The sequence below is a fragment of the Triticum dicoccoides genome, chromosome 1A (genome assembly GCF_002162155.2).
Source record: "Triticum dicoccoides isolate Atlit2015 ecotype Zavitan chromosome 1A, WEW_v2.0, whole genome shotgun sequence".
NCBI classification, from domain to species: Eukaryota; Viridiplantae; Streptophyta; class Magnoliopsida; order Poales; family Poaceae; genus Triticum; species Triticum dicoccoides.
Genome location: NC_041380.1, coordinates 302,758,032 through 302,773,378, shown reverse-complemented (window position 1 = coordinate 302,773,378; position 15,347 = coordinate 302,758,032). Strand labels below are relative to the sequence as shown.

Genomic DNA, 15,347 nt, shown 5'->3' with positions numbered 1-15,347 from the left:
AGTGACCATTAATCGGGTGCCTGCCCCCCAAAAAAGACCATAAATCGGATATTTTTGAATATATTGAGCAGAGTGACCGTCACTGGGTTGTACTCGTGATCTGAGTGTTGTATCTCATCTTTTACTAGGAGGGTACTTGGATCCAAGGGACTTATTTTAGTCTGATTAAAAATAGTCTCTTTAAGAGCATAAAGTTTCAAGCACCCCTGACTAAAGTGGGGTTAAAACTAGTCTTCAGACTAAATTTTTTTAGTGAGGGGCACCCCTACTAAAATATGGATTAGTCCTCTCTCTCCTCATTTAACTCTTCTTCTTTAACACATGCGAGTTCTGGATTGAAGGGTTTGAAGGATAATAAATGCTCATTAACTTAATTTTAGTCTCTTTAGTATTTGGATCCAAGCATGAGTAAGGTTAGCAAGTTTTAGTCTCATTACTTTTAGTCATGTGAACCATTTTGGGAAGCTTGTAATTAAGGCCGGGTGAACCAACCAACCCACGATGACCCCCTTCCGTTTTCTCTTCTCCATTAAATTTTCAATCCATTCGCTCCCACTCAATCATATTCATTCGGACTGACCTTCCCATCACTGCTAGCTCCACTTCCACTTTGAGTCGCCGATATAGCTAGTTCCTCCATTGCCGATCGATCAGGCCATCAAGGAGGAAGACGAAGGGCGGCGTCGACGTCGCTCCATCACGTCGGGTTGACGGCGACCAAGTAGACTGCATGGACATCCGGATGAACGCTACCCAGCGCAGCAGGCTTCAGATCAGAGCTCCTACGGTGAGTGGCAGTGTCAAATCACAATCCCTCTCTGCTTTCGAACTCTCCTTCTCATTGCTCCAGAGCTCCACGTCCTTTTTGAGTTCCTGAACTGAAATGCTTCGTTTCCTGCAATGCCGATCCGTCAGGTCGTCAAAGCACACAACGTCGATGTTGCTCGACCATGCCAGGCCCACAGCGACCAAGAAGAAGGCTACACGGCCGCGGACATCACCCTGGAAAACGCTATCGAGCGCCAAAAGCTTCGGATCAGGGCTCGCCGCGCTTCCGGCGGCGCAGTTCACCAGGCTCCTCTACCAGTGAGTCACAAATCGTCGTCACTTTCTCTTCTGCTTTATCATTTTTTTTGTTTCAGAGGTGCTTTAGCATGTTTTCAAACTGGCACATTGTTTTCAAACGGTAAGGAAGGCCAGCTTGGTGATTGTTCAGAAGTTCTTTTTTGCTTACTTGTTTCTCTGCGGCACATAGAAATAGTTTGTTGCTTTGTCAAATAGAAAAATGACTCTCATTCTAGGATGGTATTTGTCTCGGCAAAAATTTAGCTTAGTCTTTTCATCCCCAAAATCAACAATTGATATGGATTTTTTTTGCGAGATAATTGATATGGATGTTAGCCTAGTCTTTGCATGATGTTTTTCTCACAATTAAGTGTTGAAAAACAGTATGAAGAAAACAAGTTTTCCCAACAATGCTATACTTGTTCCTTGAAATACTGGAACAGAAATTTCTGAATAATGCATACTTCTGCACATTTCGGAGACATAGTTGAGAGGAGATGATAGAACTACCTCTAGGCATCGGTGCTTTCTGATTGAAACAACCACTGTATGAAAGATAGTTCTATTTATTTCAAAGAAAGCCACAGTTCGTAATTCTACTGCATCTATTCCATTGATGTTTTTAGTTGAGATCCTGTTAATTTCTTCTTTAATCTAGTGACGTTTAATCATATGTTCATCATTAAAACACATGTGTTGAGTAACGTGATTGTAGGAAACATAGGTTAGACTAAGAAATATTATGGCTTGCCTTATACTCCAAATAGATCATGTATTTTTATATATATGTCCACGAGGCTCAAGCAATACAACGACTATTTCATTAAACCTCTCTCTCCCTTCTAACATGGTATCTATCGCAAATCGATCCTAAACCCTAGCCGCCGCCGCTTCCGCACCCACGCGGCGCCCCCGGGGCGGTCAGCCTCCATGACCGCCGCCGGAGGCCGCGCCGCCCGTACTAGAGAGTCTTTTTTACCTGATCCTTTGATCCGGGTTTTCTCTCTCTCGCCGGTCGTTTTGATCGGAGTCTCCTTTTTGGTTTTCTGGTCCATATGATCCGGTTTGCGTCGCCCACCGCCGCCATTGACCCCGCGCGCCTCTACTCCAACACCGGCGTGACCGGCCGGCTTCTTCAGCAACCCGGCGGCCTCGCGCGTCGTCCGTGCGTCTGCCCGTCGGTTGCCCCGATCCGGTGGCCTCGCGCGGCGTCCGCGCGTCGGCCCGCCGGTCGCCCCGACCCGGCGGCCTCGCGTCATGCGGCGACCCTTCACCACCGCCGTTCGCGCGATGGCCCGTCCGTCGATCTACGCCGGCCGTCACCGCCCTGCTCCAACCGGGACTCCTGCATCACCTCGACTCGGCGGCCTCGCGCCATGCTACGGCCAATCATAGCCGGTCTGCCGTCCGCAGCCGCCGGCTTCATCTCGGACTCCGTCGCCACCGCGCCTCCACCGAGCGGCGTCCCCGACCTCGCGCGCGATCGGATTGATCACCCGCCCGCCGCCGCGATCCGCCTCATCTACGCCGTGCGACCGACCTGGCCCGTCGGTTGCGCGCGCCTCCGCAGGCTTCATGAAGACCGTTCCGAGTTCAGCGCGCCCCTCTACCAATCGAGTAATGGGCTTCCGCTGCGTCGCCCCGTCGGGCCGCACCACCGCCGCCCCGTGGTTCTTCTCTCAGCTGCACCGACCCGCGTCACCGCTGCGTCGCCCCTTCAGGCCATAGTACCGCGGCCCGCGGTCCACCGCTACTACACTTAACATGTATAAACTCCTTTTTTTTTTTGCGGGTAGAAAACTTGTATTACTCATGGCTCATCATACAGTCCTCCTGACAAAAATCAACGACCTCTGGGGGGCATGTATAAACTCCTGTTTGTACATCACATTTCCTGCTACATAAATTTAGTTTCAGAAGAATTACTCCAGTAAATTTCCTGCTACACTTGGTCTGTGCTCTCAAGATTTCTATGAATGGTCTTATTATTTACCTGCATCGGTTTTACAGTTCCATGCCACTGATCTTGTTTCATTTTCCCCCGGAAAAATAAAAATAAAAATCTTGTTTCATTTTCCCTCTTCAGGTACAGAATCCAGCATCACTTTCTTCAGATGCACCTGCGCGTCGCGCAGGGACAAAGAGGCAAGCAACCTGGCCGCCTCCTGGTGTCTCCGGCGTTCGACAGCCGCCGCAGAACCAGTTCCAGGCGCTGGCACCGCCGAGGCAGCAATACCAGGAGCGGCAACCGCAGATGCAGTACGTGGCAGCGCCGCCAGCGCAGGCGCTCACACTCCAGAAGCAGAGGTCACGGCCGCACGCCACGCCAGCGGCCGCCAGAACGCCGCCTCCGCAGATGACTACCAGCTCCAAGCCGCCACTTCACCTAAGGTCCCCAGCCAACCTGGCGGCAGGCAACACGCCCTCCATCGTTTGCCGCGTCTGCGGCGTGCGGTGCATGACGGCGTTCAACCTCAGGCAGCACGAGGAGGGGAGGAAGCACCGGAACAAGGTGGCCAACGCCGCCGGTGAGGCAAACGTGCGGTGCGAGATGTGCGATGTGGTCCTCTCAGGCAAGCTCAACGTCCAGGAGCACTACGCCGGCAAGCAACACCTCCATCGGGTCTTCTCCTCCGGTGCCAGTGCCACCGCCGGTGAGATAAACGTGCGGTGCGAGATGTGCGACGTGCTCATCTCAGGTGAGCTCAACGTCCAGGAGCACTACGCCGGCAAGCACCATCTCCGTCGGGTCTTCCTCTCCGGTGCCAGTGGCACCGCCGGCAACCCAGCAACCTGACATGGCCATTCTGCTAGTACTACGGTAGTACGTACCAGCTAACAACTTTCCTTTCGACTTGATTATCCAGTGGTTTTTTAACATTAAACTGTCCTGTAAGTGTGCATATATTACTGCATTCACAGTGTCAGTCTGACTGCTAAATTCGTCATTTGAATACTGTAACGGATTATATTTGTACCTTTTTATTGTGTGCGATTATGTTTTATTTGGATTCGCCTTGTTAATTTTTCTTAGTTGTTTATTTATTTTTTGAAAAGGGGAGTACCCGGCCTCTACATGACAATATGCTTGTTCTTGTGCAATTCATTTGGTGGATAACATCATTTGAACTAGGCCCCACTTTGGCATATAAAACTCAATTCTTCGGCACAATCTCCCTGCCCATGAACTAGGCGGTTTGGAAGGTTTGGGCGCCTCCTAAGTTTTTTTTTGCTTGGCTTGCAATTTAAAATCGGATTTGGACTACGGACAGACTTCAAAGGCGTAGATGGCCAAATTGCGGGCTATGTCCTTTATTTAAGCAAATCAAGGAATTGGTGGACCACCTCTTCTTTAAGTGTCGGTTCACCATGGGGCTTCAGGATGATCAAGGATGGGCTCAACCTCAACGGCATTGATACTTCTCGTTGGATTGATAAGTGTACCATCAAGGGTTGGTGGATAACATGTCCGAGAAGAATACGACAAACCGGTAGGTGATAGCGTCCCTCATCATGCTTACTTGTTGGACAATTTGATGTGAGCGAAATATTAGGGTGTTACGACACAAATCCATGCTCCCAACCATCATTCTCTCCAACATAAAAAACGAGGCTACACTTTGGGCTACCCCCGTGGCAAAGCACATGGGAAACATCATGCCGCGATAGTAAAGGCTTTGTAATTTTTTTGTAAAAGCAACTCTAAACTCCTTAATTAATGGACGAGGCAAATCTTTCACCTCTGATTAAAAATATATATTATTAAACGTGAATCAAGTTGAAGTCATCGATACAGGACACTAATATAAATAAAAAGAAAACACTACCACAATCGATCAGAACCGAGATTACATAGCTCATCCACATAATCTACGAGTGACTCGTCGGCCAAAGTGGTTAAACAAACTCTCCGCTTGCCATCCACATCAGGGTGCACCAAGAGGCCATAAGCATCCGTGTGTCCACATGCTACAGTAATGACACATATGGATTGAAGCCGTAACTTTGTAGATAACCTGCGAGAAATTAGGAGTAGATGATCTGTTAAAAATGGACCCATTCCAACATTCCATATTACCTAGAGAAATGACACAAAATCACACACCGATTTCGTCCTACAACTTATGATGAATAACACCCAACCAGTTTCCAAACAAATTGAGGATAATTCTTCGCAATGCTAAATTGCATGTAACATGAATCGTGCGCCAGGTCAAGGTAGTAAATGGACATGCGCGAAATAAATGATGAAACACTCCTCCTGATAAAAATACCCACATTTTTTCTAGGGTGTGTCTAGGGCACATCTAGATGTGCTTTAGTTATTGCACATCTAAGTGAGTGAATCAAGTATAAAGAGGAAAAGAAAAAAGAAAAAGAAAAATATCCACACTAATCTCAACGCAAGATCAATGACATAGGACTTAGATGTGCAATACTTATGGCACATCTAGATGTGCTTTAGCAAAACTGTTTTTTCTATCATGACAGTTACAGTTAGCAACATTATCTTTGGTAAGAACTAGATCTCTGTGCAAAAACCACATGGAAATTTTGATCTTGTAAGGAAACTCTGTTTTCCAAATATGTACTATGCGAAAAATAGGACCAGAATCCATAAGCACATACATAGGCTTCACGATGAAATTGTGCACTTTGCTTCACTCACTAATTGCCATGATCTAGTACCCATCTCAATGAGGTTGCATAATTCATATGTGCCTTCATAAGTATTAGGAAACATCGACAAATGATAAATGGGAAAATGGTGGTGCATTTCTGCACACCCCGAATACCTTCAGTGCCATGGACTTCCTCTGTATGAGCAGAGCACTTGATAAACACTCAACACATATATGAAATAAATATGGTGGTGAGGGGTCACCCCGCTGGAGCCCCATACATGGAATAAAGCAATCCATTTCTCGACCATTAAATCTCACCGTATATTTCATAGATGTTACACATGTCATAAGGAGATCAACAAATTTTAGGTGAAACCCCAATTGTATTTCCACTCTCTCTAAAAGAAGCATCATTCCACATGAACGCATGCTTTATGCATGCCAAGTTTCACTGCATAGTACCATGTCTTCCCTTTCTTCTTATTATTAGTTGTGTGTAAACTCTTGTGCGCAAATAGAATATCATATGTAACCAGGCTACCGGGAATAGAAGCACTTCACGGATGGGAGACCACATCATTATCAAGGAAATATTTGAGACAATGAGTTATCAATTTTGTAGCTCACCTTGCATAAAGTATTACGTAAGCTTATTATCTTGTACACCTTCACCTTTTGTGCATTTTGAATTAACCTTTGGAATAAGGACAAGAATCATGTCATTCCATCCCTTTTGGGTATAAGCACACACAAAAAATAAGTAAACCGAGAGCTTTTCTTAAAGAGAGAAAGTAAATGGAGAGTCGAGATTGCTAATTAGTGAGTGAAGCGAAATGTTGATGTGAAAACCCAAGTATGTTTAAACTAATCATTCTGACAGAAGCTAGTCTTTGACGTATATCTTAGTCTTCCAGCTATGGTTGGTATTGATAGAAGTACAACAATGTCCATCTATTGTAAAGAGCTATTAATCGCCTAAGAGGATGGAAGGGAAATTGTTATCTATGGTGGCAAAGGATATTTCATTGATGGCTATCATCCAAGTCATCCGAGCCTTTTCCATGTCTATTTTAAGTTACGGAAGAAGGTATGCAAATGTATCATAGAAGCCAAGGCAGTTATTTGGTGGGAAGATACATATGAACATAAATGGATGCATTGATTCGCCTCGTGGAAAATGGGTATCCTAATAAAGAATGAGATTGTAGGATAGGGATTTGCATGCTTTTAACCTACCAACAATGCTGACAAAACAAAGCTAAAGATTAATTACTTGACCTGAAACTTTTTGTGCAAAGGTATGACATGCCAAAATATTTTCCAAATAGAGATCTCTTGAAAACTGAACCTAAGAAGGGTTCATCTTATTCTTGGCAGAGATTAGTTGTTGGTTTACAAAATTTGAAATGGGCCATATTTCGAGAGTTGGGTCAGGTACAAGAATCGGTATATGGGATGCTCACTGGGTCATAAATAGTCCGACCGCGAAGATATGAACTAGGAAGGGGCATGTTCTTTTGAACAAAATCGATGAGCTCATTGACCCATTTTTGGCACAATGGGATGAAGCTTTAATTATTAGTAGTTTCTTGTTTTTGTACCATAAAAAGAATTTTGAGAATCTCCCTGAATGATCATATGAGATAGGATTTGTTTGCCTAGCACAAAACAAAGTACTTTTCCACTTTCGCTCGATATATTACATTGAATGGAATCGTCAAATCATCTTGAGGTTAAAGAGTGATGATGAGACATGGGTCTTCTAGATGAAATTCTACATGGACATATAATATGGACATCTCGTATTCCCATCAAAGAAAATGGTACAGGGGAGCCCTAGGGGTGCCCCGATCTTCACGATTGGAGCTGGATCCGAGGTGAAACACTATGTATATGAAGAATAAAGGCAGGAGGACTCAAGGGGAACACTCAAAAGGAAAATATTCACCACCAAGCTTAATCAAATGTCAAGTAAATTGCAAAATGTTGAGGCTCAAAGGCGAATACAAACTGTTAGAAGGGAATAGAGAGAGATTGGTGGAATCAATGGATATATTATTGAGCCTCGAGGGCGAGTATATATTGAGTACAAGTCTTAGAGGGCATGAAGCCTCTCCTGGAGACAAGGTAGGAGACGGATTACAAATCCTAGACTACCAAATACATGTAACCCAAATATATCTCTAACATCCCTCCACAGTCGTAGCGGTAGTATCGCAGTTAGTAGGAGCATCGCGGACGGTAAGACTGGAGAGAATAGCAGCTGACGGGCTGACAAATCCCCGCAGTCGTAGCAGGAGCGTCATGGACAATGTCACGTCGCGGACGCACTAACTGTAGAGGAAGCCGACGTGTTGCACAAGCGGATGATAGCCCTTTGTGATGTTTGTCGAGGTAGACGAGAGCATAGGTGGTGTAGCCGTGGTTGAGGTGGCCATGCGAATAATGCCATGGTCGATGTCGAGCCGGGGTAGCTGGTGTCGAGGAAGTCTCCGTGGAGCCGCGGGCGCAAGGAGGCGCCGAGTTAGTCATAGGCGCAGTGGTGTCGAAGTAGTGGTGCGCCGGGAAGAAGACGTTGTTGACGACGCGTCGCGCTGGGTTTGCCAAGCCCGGGGACACATCGTGGATGAAGGCACACATTGGTGTTGCCAGCACCAGGCATGCGTAGACGGACGAAGACGAAATTGACAAAGTGCCGCATCGGGCTTGCCAGGCCTGGGGATACGTCGTGGACGAAGGCACACATCGGTGTTGTTGGCACCGGGCATACATAGACAAGGGACATGCATGAGTTGTACGCCATGTCAAGGGGTCAGAGGGGCTAGCAGAGAAGTAGACTCAACAGCGGTTGTGGCACCAATCGGCGAGGGGCCGATGTCACAAACGGTGGTCGGAGTAGATGAAGTGGTCGGGGAAGATGATGGCGACGATAGCGATGGGCTGGTGCTGGATGAAGATGAAGGAGGTGGATGGGCGGCGACGGCTACGGTGGTAGCGGCGGAGGCGGCCGAAGAAGAGTGGTGGTGATGCTCGAAGTAGGTGAGGAACCCGATAGCGTAACGAAGACCGACGTGGACAATGGCGTTCCCGCGTGAAGGGAGGCGGCACGACGCATACCACGGGAAGTCCATGTGCGGGGACGACGGTGGACCATGGGCCGCGGCACCATAGCCGAACGGGCGATGCAGAGGCAATAGGCGGGTCGGGGCAGCACGGGGGACTGCAGGGCACATTGCTACAACCTGAAGGGGCGGCACAACGATGGAGCGCGGGTCAGTGCAACCGCGGGGACGACCTCGGGGCGGCGGTGGGACCGCATATCATGTACTACGGCCCGAAGGGGCGACACACGAGTCGATGCAGCCGCGAGGAGAACCATGGGGCGACAGGGCTGCGACCAGACGGGGGTAGGCAGCGGCAGCCCGTTGCTCGATCGGTAGAGGGGCACACTGAACTCGGGGTCGGTCTTCACGGGACATGTGGAGGAGCACGCAACCGACGGGCCAAGTTGGTCGTGCGGCGTAGATTGCGTGGATCACGGTGGCGAGCGGGGTGATCAAGATGATCGCGCGCGAGGTCGGGGACGCCACTCGGTGAAGGCAGGGTGGCGGTGGAGTCCGAGATGAAATGGTGAAGACGGGCGGCATTGGACGACGTGCGAACGAGCGCGTTAGTGATGTCTACTACACAACTTGTTCTTGTAGACTCGTGTTGGGCCTCCAAGCGCAGAGTTTTGTAGGACAGTAGCAAATTTCCCTCAAGTGGATGACCTAAGGTTTATCAATCTGTGGGAGGCGTAGGATGAAGATGGTCTCTCCCAAACAACCGTGTAACCAAATAACAAAGAGTCTCTTGTTTCCCCAACATGCCAAGTACAATGGTAAATTGTATAGGTGCACTAGTTCGGTGAAGAGATGGTGATACAAGTGTAATAATGATAGTAGATACTAAATTTTGTGATAGGAACAAATAAACAACAAGGAAGCAAGTAACAAAAGTGAGAACAAACAGTATTGCAATGCTTGAAAATAAGGCCTAGGGTTCATACTTTCACTAGTGAAATATCCCAACAATGCTAACATAGTTAGATCATATGGCAATGCCTGAATGTGCGATAAAGAATCAGTCCAAAATTCTTATCTAGTGGAGAAAATAAGACAAAATTGTTTTTAGGGTACGAAACCACCTCAAAGTTATCCTTTCCGACCAACCTATCGAGCTATTCCTATAAGTGTCACAAACATCCCAAGAGTTCATACTAAAATAACACCACATGATACACATCAACCAACTCTAATGTCACCTAGATACAACAATGTCACCATGAGTATCCGTGAGTTGATTATACGATATGCATCAAACAACATCAGATTCATAATATTCAATCCGATAAAAGTGAAACCTCAAAGGTAAAAAATCAATTCATCGTAACAAGATAGAGACGAAGAAACACCATATGATCAAACTATATTAACAAAGCTCGTAATACATCAAGATCATGCCAAATCAAGAACACAAGAGAGAGAGAGAGAGAGAGATCAAACACATAGCTTCTAGTACAAACCCTCAGCCTCAAGGATGGACTACTCCCTCCTCATCATGGAGACCGCCGGGATGATGAAGATGGCCTCTGATGTTGATTTCCCCCTTTAGTAGAGTGCGAGAAAAGGGATCTAGATTGGATCATGGAGGTACAGAGGCTGACGGTGGCGGAGTCCAAGTTCTAGGGTTATTTCTGGGGGTTTCTGTATTTATAAGAAATTTTGGCATTGGAATCATGCGAAGATGGGCCACAAGGTGCCCACCACTTTCGCCCCTGGCACGCCCTGATGGGTAGTGGCCACTGGGTAGCTCTTCTGGCCCTCCCACGAAGCTTCCAGGGTCTCTTTTGTTCCAAAAAAATTGTCAAAAAGTTCCGCTGCATTTGGACTACATTTGATATGGATTTCTGGAAAACTAAAAACAAGCAGAAAAAACAACTGGCACTAGGCACTAGGTCAATATGTTAGTCCATAAAAACCATATAAAAGCCATATAAAAGTGCACCAAAATCATACAAAACTATAATAAACATGGCATGAATACTTCATAAATTATAGACACATTTGAGACGTATCAATCAGCACTAGCACCCGGGCTGCCAAAGCAGCGCCGGTGCCCAGGTAGCGAGGCCCGAGCGACCAACGGAGCAGCGGCGCTCGAGCTCGAGGCAGCCAGCCCGACGCAGCCGAAGACGAGGCCTGCATAGATTGACGGGCAGGCTGATGCGCGCGGGGCGGCTGTGATGAGCCGCCTCATGGCGCGAGGCCGCCGGGTCGGTGCGATGTAGGAGTCCCAGTCGGAGCAAAGCAATGACGGACGATGCAAGGCGACGGGCGGCTTAAGCACGGACGGTGGCTGGCCTTGACAGGCTGCTTCGGCGCGCTTGGCCGCCATGTCGGAGGAGAGGCCGACTGGCCACGCCGGTGTCGAAGTAGAGGCGCGCGGGAGGGGGGGGTCGATGGACGAGGCGGGCGATGCAAACTGATCGTAGATCAGAAAACCAAAGAAGAAGCACCGATTAAGACGACCGACGTGAGAGAGAAAAAATCAGGAGCAAGGGCTCGGGAAAAAGACACTCTAGGGCAGTCAGTCAACACGACCGGCGACGAACCCTAGGTACGGGCAGCGCGGCCCCCGGCGATAATCATGGAGGCCAACTACCCCGAGGGTGGCGTGCAGTGCGTAAGCGGCGGGTGGCGGCTAGGGTTGGATAGGTTAGGCTGATACCATGTTAGAAGGGAATAGAGAGGGATTGGTGGAATCAATGGATGTATTATTGAGCCTCGAGGGCAAGTATATATTGAGTACAAGACTAAGAGGGCAAGAAGCCTCTCCTGGAGATAAGGTAGGAGAAGGATTACAAATCCTAGACTACCAAATACATGTAACCCAAATATATCTCTAACACAAACTAATGGGGTCTTATTCACTTGGGCCTTTATAACCTATAATTTCTGAATTTTTTGGACCCAGTTGGAGAAGATTCTACTTGTGATTGTTCATCCTTTCTCGGCCACCCACGCCCTCTCTGGATACTTGTTATAGTTATTATGTTTCCTTTGTCGGCCTCCCACGCCCTCTCTTTGGCATCAAGAAATCACCTTCGGGGGTTTGCATATGCATTGTGTCACCTCCATTCTGAAAAGAAGCTTCTGACCGACAAGCATTTTGTCTCTTCCTTGGTCTTCCACGCCCTCTCTTGGTCAATGGGCAGGAAGCACCTCCTCCATTGGCAGACAACACAACCTTACAAGGCCAGCCACACCCCCTCTTTCGTGGGTGTCCACAACCACGCTTTTCTCCTAGCATAGGAGTGTAGTCAACATCATCGTCATCATCACCACCATCACCACTGTAGACATCCTCATCATCATCACTTCTAATCTGTAATCCCTCAGATGGGTCCAAATTGAGATCCAACAATTTCTTGGGCTTGGTCGCTGACGCCGACGCGGGGAATGGAGATGCGTCCTTGTGAGGGCGACTAGGGCCACGCTTGATGCTCCTTAACATTGCTTCTGGTTCCTTTCTTGGCCTCCCACTCCCTCTCTTTGTCATCGAGGAATCAAGTGTGGACACAGGCGGGGCCGCGCTTGATACTCGTCCACGACCACGCTTTGTTCCCAGCATGTATGCTGCACGCGCAGGAGTGTATTCATCATCGTCGTCATCACAAGTGTAGTCATCGTCATCGTCATCGTCATCACTTGAGGAGTTGTCATCATTGTTGCTCGCATGTAAGCCTTTAGATGGATCCAAATCGAGATCCAATGAATTCTTGGTCGCCGACACGATGAGGGGGTCCTTGCGGGGCCGGGCCTGGGTTGGCAAGATGTAGATGGATGCAAAGCTGCGGATGATGCCCTCGGAGACGACGCCCTCAGAGACGAGGCGGCGGAGGTGGGCAGATAGGAGCGCGTCGTGGGCAGCAGGGAGGTCGGTGAAGCGACCGAGGATGAATCCGGCGATGGCGTCACGACTAGAGGTGCCTCCTAGCTTGGTGAGCGCTTCTGTAATCATCTGCGTTGGAGATTAGATTCAACCATCCATGAGTGGGGAGTGAGATCAAAAAGAAAAAGGGGAAGTGTATGGAGAGGGAGGTGGGGAGAGAAGGATCTTGCTTACCTTGGTGTAGGTCGGGTGCGGGCTATCAGTGGCGGCGGCGGCCGGAGACAGCGACGAAGGAGAGGCAACCCCCATACCTCCTTCCTACCTTGGATTTGGGTGGGGTGGGGATTATTGGATCCGAACGGTGGCGAAGCTTTCTTGCCTTCGAGTGCTTCCTATTTATTTACTAGGGATAGGGTTAGGGAGGCGTTACTGGGCCAGATGGATGGGCCATGTTTCACTCACGCACCAACACGACTTCTCTTCTTACCTATTCATTTACTTTCTCTTTCTATCTTATAAAAAATACTTTCTATGTCTAAAAAACAAAACCTCTCTCTATGTCTAAAAAACCCTCTCCATCTACCTTCACAGTGAATAATGAAAGATATGAATGAACCCCTTCACACAATTGTAGATGTCAAAATAATAATTGATGTCAATTGTAGATATGAAAGCTCCATGTATGATGGCTTGCATGCTATTTTCTTTAACAAGTGTTGGCATGTCCTTGGTCAGTGATATATTGCTTGTTTAAATTGTAAAAAATAAATCTAACCAATAATTCTTGTGCTTATACCCAAGGTTAATTGAATATCCAAAAAAGTGATAGTGTAAACGCAACGTTAATGCGACGTGACCTAAAGATAGATATATTATCATGCAGTGACCTTTTCTTCTTGGCAAGTTGGTTACATATAACATTCTATTTACGTATGAGAGTTTAGGCACAATTAAAAATAATAAGAAATACAAGTCATGGTACCATGCTATGAAACTTGACATGCATATAGCATGCGATCATGTGGAATGATGCTTATTTTAGAGAGAATGGAGATAGAGTTGGGGTTTCACCCAGAGTTTGTTGATCTCCTTGTGACATGTGTAGCATCTATGAAATATATGGTGAAAATTAGATGGTCAAGAAATGGATGGTTTCCTTCCATATATGGGGATCCGGCTGGGTGACCAATCACCAACTTATTTATTTCATATATGTGCTTAGGTTTAATCAACTGCTCTGACTTGTAGAGAGTAGGTCTGTGGCACTAATGGTGTTAGGGGTGTGCAAAAATGCACAATCATTTTCCCGTTTATCATTTTTCGATGATTTTCTAATACTTATGATGGAACATATGAATTATGTAACCTCATCGAGATAGGTACTATGTCGTTATTGTGCAAGTTCAAGGCAAATAGTGAGTGAAACGAAGTGCATTATTTATTTTAGTCCTAATGTAAATCTTGGTGTGAAAACCCAAGTATGTTCAAACTATAATTATGATAGAAAGGTAGTCTCTGACATATATCTCGGTCTCCCAGCTATTGTTGGTGTTGATAGAAGTAACAACTTTGTCCATCTACTAGAAAGAAATATTAAGCAACTAGAAGGATGGAAGGAAAATAGTATCTATGGGGGCAAAGGAGATTTCGTTGAAGGCTATCATGCAATTCATTCAATATTTTGCCATGTATATTTTTAAGCTACCAAAGAAGGTATGCAATGATACCATAGATGCAATGACAGGTCTTTGGTGGGGAGATACAGATGAACAGAAATGGATGCATTGATTCGCCGGGTGGAAAATGGGCATCTGATACGTCTATCAAATTATAGTATCAATCTTGGATGTTTTATATGTATATATATGCAATCATAACCTATTAACTCAGTATCTATCATTTTTGGAACAGAAATGGATCCAAAGTATCTATAATTTTTTTATTGTTCCATGCTATTATAGTATCAATCTTGGATATTTTATATGTAATTATATGCAATCATATATCATTTAACCTATTACCTTAGTGCCAAGTGAAAGTTGCTATTTTTTTCTTGTTTTTTGTTTTCCAGGAATTTATTACCAAACGAAGTCTAAATGCCACGAAACTTTTTGATGGTTTTTTCTAGAGATTAGAGACACTAGAAGCGTCGGGAGGAGACCAGAAGGTGAAGGAGTGGGCCACAAGCCACTTGGGAGTGCCCAGGGGGGGTAAACATTGTCCACAATGATAACACCAATAGTTGCGCCAAATTTGGGCGTGTTATCATGGAGTTTGCCATGTATATGGTCATTTCCATGTGCATATGCCTTGAAATCCATACAAGTCCATTCTAGATAGACCATTTTGTGAAGTTTTGTTTAGATTTTTTGTATTGCAAGTTTAGTAATATTTCCACAAAGTAGTGGACATAAGATGGTTTAGTGCAAAGGCATTTGAATATTTTAGACTTTTTTCATTTTCTTTGTTTTTTTCAAATCGGGGTCAAACTTGCAGTGTTGACCATTCATACAAAATGGTTTAAAATTCCTGCTGCCTTGTCCCAAGTTCATCCATTACCAATATTGTAGCATAAAATGATTTTTGGACTTTTTCAGGACCAATCTACATAACACTTGTAGTGCAAATTTGGTCCTTTTCTGATAATTCACTAAAACTGAACTAAATATATGGAATATAGCAATATTACTCTGAAATTGCTGAAACCCGATGAGTGGCCATCAA

General features: G+C 46.2%; 2 protein-coding genes across 2 annotated transcripts; one reads left to right on the top strand and one right to left on the bottom strand.

Annotated features, from left to right (window-relative positions):
- Positions 1–604: 604 nt before the first annotated feature.
- Positions 605–4,070, top strand: LOC119284086 (zinc finger matrin-type protein 3-like). Its single transcript, XM_037563381.1, has 3 exons — positions 605–787; positions 916–1,086; positions 3,152–4,070. The coding sequence occupies exons 1-3, from the start codon at positions 731–733 to the stop codon at positions 3,860–3,862; spliced, it is 939 nt and encodes a 312-aa protein (XP_037419278.1). The 5' UTR covers positions 605–730; the 3' UTR covers positions 3,863–4,070.
- A 7,501-nt stretch (positions 4,071–11,571) lies between these two features.
- On the bottom strand, positions 11,572–12,974 carry LOC119283980. The gene is made up of 2 exons (XM_037563327.1): positions 12,858–12,974; positions 11,572–12,752 (listed from the first exon to the last, which is right to left on the bottom strand). Exons 1-2 carry the CDS (start codon positions 12,930–12,932, stop codon positions 11,781–11,783), a joined length of 1,047 nt encoding a protein of 348 aa, XP_037419224.1. The 5' UTR covers positions 12,933–12,974; the 3' UTR covers positions 11,572–11,780.
- Between the last annotated feature and the right edge of the window lie 2,373 nt (positions 12,975–15,347).

Coding starts and splice junctions, on each gene's coding strand:
- LOC119283980 (XM_037563327.1), bottom strand. CDS start 12,932: ATGGGGGTTGCCTCTCCTTCGTCGCTGTCTCCGGCCGCCGCCGCCACT. Junction 12,753..12,857: donor CGCACCCGACCTACACCAAG/GTAAGCAAGATC, acceptor TCTCCAACGCAG/ATGATTACAGAAGCGCTCAC.
- LOC119284086 (XM_037563381.1), top strand. CDS start 731: ATGGACATCCGGATGAACGCTACCCAGCGCAGCAGGCTTCAGATCAGA. Junction 788..915: donor TTCAGATCAGAGCTCCTACG/GTGAGTGGCAGT, acceptor CCGATCCGTCAG/GTCGTCAAAGCACACAACGT. Junction 1,087..3,151: donor TTCACCAGGCTCCTCTACCA/GTGAGTCACAAA, acceptor TTCCCTCTTCAG/GTACAGAATCCAGCATCACT.